Genomic DNA, 8,702 nt, shown 5'->3' with positions numbered 1-8,702 from the left:
CCATTCTTGTTAATAACCTTAATATACTTTAGTGAAAAAAAAGCCTGTCAGGCTTCAGAGGAAGCCTAGGGTTCTAAGGAACCATGGTTGAAAATTCACATCCATACATACACAAACAAACACACACACACACACACACACACACACACACACACACACACACACACACACACACACACGTACTTATAAACCTAATCTGCATGAAGTTTTTACTATATCCGTTAAGGATTATTTTGTATGATTAGATACGTGACACTGCCCACTTTCCATTTTCTCACAGTAACTATCCCATTGTTCACCCACCCTCCCTCACTCATACCTCCTAGATGCAGAGCTATATCACTAGTGAGCTATGGCCACCTGATCATATATCACTAGTGAGCTATGCCCACCTGATCTCTACTGTTACTGGGCCACATTCTCTTTCAACTCCTAACTAGAGGCATTTGCTTGTAACAGCCAATATATGGTTTGTATTAATCTGATTTAAATGTTTCGTATTTAATAGTTCATAGGTTAATATATGAATCCCTTACTATCCCTCTATGAAATCTCTGTGCTGTGTTACTGTTTTCCTTCCAGTATGTGAAGTTATAGTTTGTTATTTGTTTTCACTAATTAGTAAAACGATCTCTAAAAGAATTATAATAAAGATGACCTGAACTGACTTGGGCTAGCATGGCTAAAGAATCACAATAACTGCAGTGTCATGCTGTTGTCAAACATAAGTCTATATACAAATGGTAGAGTTATGTCTGCTGGGAATGTAATACCATGAAGCAGGGTGCAAGAGTTTATTTTCAGAGGGAGTATGCTGTGTTAAGACAGGTACTGTTCTTTGATTTGTTTGACTAAATTAAATAAAACCGAATTGTTAATTAAAACACATTTTGTAAATAATGTATCTACTTACTGAGAACCGATCTAATTAGCTTCATATAGGCAGCATAGCATAAGATACCACTCAAGTGAAGCAAGCAAAGATGACTTGAGGTCTAGTGGCAGAAATCTTTTACTTACATTATCTATAGCATACCTAACTGATGAAAACTGTAGTATTACTCCCTGTGTGAGTTGTCCAGCATGAGGAATCTGGCCTTCACTCCAATGCTTTAGCCTGTTTGCAGTCTCCTTACATGACATCTGCATTTGCTTGTCCATTACTCCTTGTGTAAACCAAACAGTGCAAGCAGTGGCCACTGTTGTGAGGTAAGAAAGCCTTCAAACATGTGCATTTCAAAGGTGAAATGTATGCTGCCATGTCCTATACAGAGTTTAAACTTGGAAGTGCTTTTAAGTGGCTTAGAGTGTTTGGCCTTATTCATAACTTCAGATACACCTTCTATAAATAGCACTCATAAAAGGGTCTCTCTCACACACACACACACACACACACACACAAACACACACACACAAAAAGATGATGCAATTTCACAACAATGTCAGTAACCTATGAACCACAGCAACATACTTGTAAACTAGTGTGTAATGTTGACAAAATTTCACAAGTACTGAGAAACTATCAACAATTCTGCATCATCTTTTAAAAGTCAGGCTGGACAAACATAATTTATCAAATCTCAGTATTCTTCAGTTATATACATATACTGTATATATATATATATATATATATATACACATACAACTTGTACTCAACAAGGATCAAAAGTGCAGACTACATAAGTGATATATAACAAAAGTGAGGGATCCCATGTTAAACATTGCTAGATCCCCGAACTGATGGATTCTCAGAGTAGCACTAACATCCACTCTATTAGAAGTCTCTTCTTGTCAGTTTGTCCAGCTTTAACAGGTTCTGAGAAAAATAATACAAGTCTTAACTATAGTGTTTTGCTACCACATGGAAGTCAACATCCTGATTCCCTAATTATTGATATTGTTAAAGAAAGAAAATAAATAAAATGATTAAACATTTCTGTCTTGTAGGAAGGACCATGTTGTCAGACTCAAAAATATGCCTGCAGCAGGTACAGTTTGTAGTCTAGTACTCTTTGTTATAATGTACAACACTTTTTGAGGCATGCAATGGCTAAAGATAAAATATAACTATTATTTTAGGGAACTAAACAACATCTTTGTACTACAAAAAGTTATAATTCTACTGTCACTCATAGCTCCAATTACTTATATGTTCTCATAATGAGGTTAAAGAATTTTACCTCTCAAACTTTGATGGGAAGGCACATTTCTCTAAATCTATTTCTCAAACATTTATGAAACTGCTTATGACTGGCAACTTGATCATATCCTTTTACAACTTTTTTTTTTACTCTAAACTGGCCTTTTACTTCAATGCACACAGGCCCAAGACTTGTTTTCTTCAACCTTATACACTCAGCACATAACCATTTAGTTATGATTTCTTTTCATAAACTCTATGAGAAACTAGCAACACTGAGAATGAAATAATGTGATAAACACTTGTTTCTCAGTTCAATTTTAACCCATGGAGTGCCATATCAAGCAAATATTCTACTATTCTAGAAACTGGGTTAAACCAAGTTATTTTATTCTTTGAAAAATGCAGAAGACTGCAGTCTTTCAAACACATTTATTAAATGTATTCATATTTTACTCTGCAGTTCCTTATACAATTGAAGCTGAATATAAAATTTTATATCTAACTGGATCACTACAAAAATTACAGTAAGATTTGGTAGTATTCAGAATTTAGGTGATACTAATATAAAACATCATTCTTAGGCTAATGTTTTGAAACTGTGTAAATTCAAAATAGTCTTCCGCAAAAGCAGTTGTCTTAAATTTTAACAGCTCAGATTGTCTGTCCTGTTTAACAAACCATTTAAAGAGCATGAGTCTCCATTTTATAGAGATTAGAACATATTTATTACTTCACTGAAATCAGTTCTTAAACATCACATGAAACAAAAAGGTCACTACAAATACGTAAAGGAGTGTGATGTTTACAACTGTGTTGCATAAACATTAAAGAAGGGCTTAAGATCTATAGCTCAAGCTTTGTCATTTAAGATGTTTGCTTATGTGTCTCACATTTTATTAACCTATATGGAAACACAAATTTGTATCCTTTTTTATGCAAAGTTAAAGCAAGAAAATACACAGCCTAGGTGCTTAATTCTTGCAATATCATCAAAGACTTCCTGGAACTACCTGACCTGCTTACAGCCCTGCAGTGTTCCATCAGTGCTGGTGGGATTCAAACTAGAGTTCACCACAGCAGATCAGTTTACTAAATTTTGTTATATGACCTGCACACCAGTCTGTGTTCTACTATGTGCTCCATATTCAGCATATTTAATCTTTGCAACAAATCATTTAGTGCCCAAAATGTCATAATTTAATGGGTGGTACAATACCCTTTCAATGTAACACCATGAACTCAACTAGCGATTCCAATATCTGAAGGTTATGACTGGAGTACTGTGTATGCAAATAAGGCAGACTGTTTAATTAATGGTGCAAGGTGCAATGATCTTATTAAAAAGCTGATGAGCAAGTCAAGTAAGTCACTAGGAACAAATAATCGTATAAACAAATAAATAGCTATCAACTCTAATTCCCTTTTCACTACACTAATGATAATCTTTCATTAGTTTTCATACAATATTGTTGGGAAAACTGCATTAGTGCATCCTCTGTTGTGAACTTTAACTGTGGCAACAACTGCAATTCTGCAATCTCATCAGGAAGACCAAACAAAAATAAAGCATAATGCACAAATAAAAGTTTCTTTACTTTTGCAGGAGGTACCTCATGTTAATGGAGAAAAATCAGTGAAGCACTGTGGTGTTACGGTGAAGTACTTCTAAAAGAACATTCACTTGCAAAGGAAGTTAGATAATTGGAGGCTCACGTTATAGCATGCTGATTCTTTTTTAGGTGGACTTCATTTGTGTCTGAGTTTTGCATTTAAAATAATATAAAAAAGAAGGTGAAAAGTAAATTTGTTTAAAATAAATTGGAAAATGTCATTGAACATTCAAAAGTCTTCTTAGTATGGACATGCCATGAAGTTTGAGTGAGTTCCAACCATCTGAGAAGCAAAAAGTAGCTATTTTAAGTTATTGCAACAGAAGTTGAAGAAAGGTTATACTAGTCGCCTCTCTCTGCAGCAACTGTGAGCTGCCCACGGTACATACAGTGCTAAGAAGACAATATATATATATATATATATATATATATATATATATATATATATATATATATATACACACACGCACACGTATATAGGTGTGTGTGTGTGTGTGCGTGTGCGCGCGTGCGTTTATATATATATATATATATATATATATATATATATATATATATATATCTTCTGGTGGTGCGGTATCTAGGCAATGCAGTGAAGTATGGATCCTTTAAGAATGCTTAGGGCCTCAGTATCTATCACTTATACACGGGGTGCCTATAAGACAAAAGTAATATATAAATAACTGTTTTCCTACCCACATAGGTGATAAAATAACACAGTATAGCTTCTCCCTGTGCTGTGTCTGGAAAGGGCAGCGTTATATGGGTTATTTACGAATATTACGGCCAAAAGTACCTTGCAAAATTACAAAATTACACGAATGACTTTCCGAGATGTTTGGCTAGGTGACGATGTTCACTATTTGGAAAGAGTAACTGAGTAACCCCATTGCAAGATTTATGAGCTACTACATGCAACACCCTGAAAATATCACAAAGAAAATAAAAGGAATGTTAGATGAAAACAGGACGGCAATGCAAACTGAAAAGTGCCCTACTATTACATTTCTGGATACACTCTTGGGATGGAAATTGACGTCATTGTACTATGAAATGTGCGTTAAACCTGAAATTAAATTATTATTTTTTTCTGTGTCCTATTTTATTCAACTACTGATAATGACTGTACTCTTTCGTCTGCTTACAACTCGTTTGTGTCACTGTTCCGATTACAGTTGGCATTGTTTGAGTTTATCCTGTTTCAACTAGTAAATGAACAATATCTAACAACAGAATTACACATTTAAACAACTGTCACAACAAAAACAGTGCTACTCAGAAATTCGTGCTGCTATAAGCCCCCGTATGTCTTCAGCCGTCACTTGCTGCAGTGACCACTAAGTTTCCTTGGACTATTTCTGATTGCCGTTCACTGTAGTAAGGTTGCATACAGAGCTCACAGAGTGCTTGCTACTTATATTGTCTTGTGGTAGCTTTTGATCAGAAACGACGTCTACCCCCACCACAAATCTCAAACTTAAAGTCACCTGCTGCAGCATATACAGGCGACATTTGAGTAAATAATACAAACGAAGCACAACAGCTATACAAACACAATGTAAGTGAGCCGGCTAAAAATCTCACACATTCCTGGACAGCAAACAATTCTTCAATAAAGCGAACCCAACAGTAAAAATATGAAACAAAAAATAGGCCAAATATTTTTCTTTCACTTTGGTGTTTCCAAAAAATTTCCATCAAATTTCAATTCAAATAGACCTGTATCAAAATTATGCCTTCTTGAACTTATCACAGTATACAATAGTGGAGGTTCACACGCACGCACGCACGCACACACACGCACACACACACACCTCTTAAATGAAGGATCATGAATGAAAGCAGAAGACCTTATGTTCAGTTAAATCCAGCCCACCACCATTTCACTTTGCAAGCATCACAAAGAGGATTTACCCCCTTACCTTTGGTCTGTAAAGTCAGAAGCATTAGCAAAGAAATGTGAAGCTGCCAGTTAGGTTCCTCTAACCAGCCCATCTCTCCTGCCGAAAAGTGACCGGGATTTCCTTTTGCACTGCCTCAGTTTTCCTCTTCTCGTCTTCTTCCCTGGTACAGAAACTCTACGTGCGTGCTTTCCCAATATGTTTAAATTCCTCTTTAGCTCAGCTCCAGCAGCCCTTCCACCCAGTGCAGCAGCACCAGCATGCCTGGGATAAGAATGTGAAAGATAACGAGCACTGCTACAAACTGGCTCTGTCACAACCAACACCTTAGTGCGGGCAGCACATGGGGAGGACAACAAAAGGGCAGTTGGGATTCCAAGCTGGACTGGATTCCCTAAGAGTGGAGCACGGACTCCCTGCCCACACAAGGCTCTCTCTGTTCCAAATGCTTAACCCCTTAGTGTGAGGAACGCGTAATAACAATAATAACGCTCGGGCAGAAACAGCTTCCTGCAAGCCTTGCAGATGTTCCAAGAGCAAGACGACCACGTATGTGCAGTTGCTACAGCTGGGTGAATAAACAAAGTATTTTTTAATCCAGGAAATCCTAAATAAGATTTGTTCCCTGTCATGCAGTTTATGCGTCTTCTGAATTCAGCGCCTCACCACGCACAGAAGGTAGTTTACTGCGTACTGCAGCCAGAGCTGTAAATTCGTAGTCAAGCTTCTGCAGAAAGTTATTTCTATTTAAAAAAAGCAAACTGCACTACATACATGGTCTTTATTTGTTACAGTACCTACAAAGAGTACTTAGAAGACGGGAAACACTTATACCTCTCGACTGAGCAGAATACTGCAGCATGTCACTCATTTTTCATTCTCAGGTAAATCACTGAGGATTGCAGTCAATCAATCAAAATGCGAGAGTTTCATACTCCGTATTCTGCAGAAATGCAAGTCGATGTAAAAATCTGTTGTTCTGCTAAATTTTCAAGCGCATTATAGCAATATTTAGAAATATTCTATTTTTCTGAATGTCTTTATCATTTTGTGGCATTCTGTTTGCTAGAATTTCCCTGTTAGTATCTTAGTTGCATTAACTTAAATTTCAGTTAACAAGAGCAGGAGAAACTGGAATCTAGGTCAGCTTACAGATGATGTACAAGGGTTGGTGGTGAAGTGATGTCTAAAAATGTTAGATGCTACAGGAGACCAGTGATGATATTACATACTTTAGTCTATATATCAGATCTAAGATACAAGTCACTTTAGTGGACATGAACTAAATATTTATAGTGTCCACTGTATAAAGAACATTCATCAGAGGTGGAAACATTATTTTTTTGGCTTTTGTTGACTGGTTAATCTCACTCACTGAGGACAGCCTATTTTCAGGAGAGACACAAAATGATAGTCATACTAAATGGAAGCAATTTGGTCAAGGCAAAATAGAAATCCCCCTTCTCTTTGTTCACTAAGAGCCATGACACCTTTTACAGCCATATATGGTGCCAACAGCTCAAAACAATGTTTTTACCATGAGATTTGAAGTTTAGATCCCGGCAATCAGTGAGTGTGATATACAACTCATTCCTAGACAGGGGACACACACACACACACACACACACACACACACACACACACACACACACACACACACTTACAGGTAATTAGGTGTTACCATTTCACTTACTTGTATGCCTTTAGATGTGGGAAGATAGCAGAATCTCTTGTGAATACCCAGAAGGATGTTGATGGGTTGTTGCAGAACATGGAGACTTGAAGAAGAAGGCACCACAGTTAACAATAAAACCCAAACCCAAGCCATGTAATGCCGTAATACTACTTGCTGCACTACTGCGCCACTCAGGGCTTAAGATGCCCTTGATAACTTAATGCACTATCAGAACCAGTGGAAGATCTAGCAGGGTCAGTCTACTTGTTCCGTTGTGTGGAAGTAATACAATCCTGCAGTTAAGTCCCATCTGGCACAATTAAGTCGAACACTGACATCTCCACAGTCAAATATGCACAGATTTCATCACATGAGATGCACCACCATCACTAAGGACAGAGATAACTCTACATGGATGGCTTCTTATTTCCTTCTCAAACTTCAGCATGTCACCAGAGTGTGCTCCAGAACTTTTTTCTGAGTGGGATAAATCCTGCACTTCTTGTGAAATGAGAGGCTTTGGGTAAAAGACTGTAGGAGGTACAAAGCTTTGCCGTTAATAAATGTCAGGCACTGATGCCCCTCTGTCCTGCACATTTACATTCAATGCACATCTGAGATGACCAACAGGTGAGCCAGACAAAGAGGGATTCCTGTGCTAATAACCTGCCACTGGGACAGCTTACCTAACGATTGCAGACCTACACAATTTTGTGCTTTAATGTAGGTCTGGAGAAGTTTACACTGTTTTAAATGAAAGCGCTTACATTGTTTTATATTTTTTCTACATTAAAACCCTTTGTTTGACATCATGGTGCTTTGGATTTTGTGCTTGTTGGAACCTGATCTGCCAGACTTTTCACATTTTGTGGTTTGCTTTTGCCTTTTGGTTCTACAGATTGCAGACCTATGGCAACCCTGTCTCATATAACAAAAAATCTTTTAAAAACTTACATACTTTGCAAAACTTAAATACAAGCAACTCTGGGGTTATCTAAACAAATAAAGGCTTCTTTGTGATAACATGGTTTTAGAAATTCTTTCAGTAGCACGACAGCGTTTATACACAGCCAATGTCACCATTTATAACAATATAAATGATTAAAAAATAGCAGACTGCTCTTTGACATGATGAGAAATTGAAACAGTAAATTATAACTTGCTCCTTTACACACACAGCGTATTCCAATTTGACCTAAATACAATAAAATGGTTTTAAAGATAACTCCAAAACAGATCATTCCAAGTGTAGCCGGCCTTAGGCATAGGCCAACTAGGTGGCCGCCTAGGGCGCTGCTCTAGCAGGGGCGCTTTTCCAGTATTTATTTGGTGTAAGTAGACCAGGATGGGGGCACTGGTTAGTGTGGTGGAGG

At 37.3% G+C, this 8,702-nt stretch overlaps 1 protein-coding gene across 1 annotated transcript in view; it reads right to left on the bottom strand.

The window, feature by feature from the left end:
• BMPR1B (bone morphogenetic protein receptor type 1B) overlaps window positions 1-6,301 on the bottom strand; it is a 781,127-nt gene extending 774,826 nt beyond the window's left edge. Inside the window, exon 1 of the mRNA XM_044061268.1 lies at window positions 5,676-6,301. Coding sequence (XP_043917203.1) covers window positions 5,676-5,748 — 73 coding nt within the window. The 5' untranslated portion in view covers window positions 5,749-6,301. The remainder of the gene's footprint in view (window positions 1-5,675) is intronic.
• Between the last annotated feature and the right edge of the window lie 2,401 nt (window positions 6,302-8,702).

The sequence above is a fragment of the Protopterus annectens genome, chromosome 2.part0 (assembly GCF_019279795.1).
Source record: "Protopterus annectens isolate FY-2018-M chromosome 2.part0, PAN1.0, whole genome shotgun sequence".
NCBI classification, from domain to species: domain Eukaryota; kingdom Metazoa; phylum Chordata; order Ceratodontiformes; family Protopteridae; genus Protopterus; species Protopterus annectens.
The sequence above is the reverse complement of the archived record's forward strand: the minus strand, read 5'-3'. Positions and strand labels throughout refer to the sequence as shown.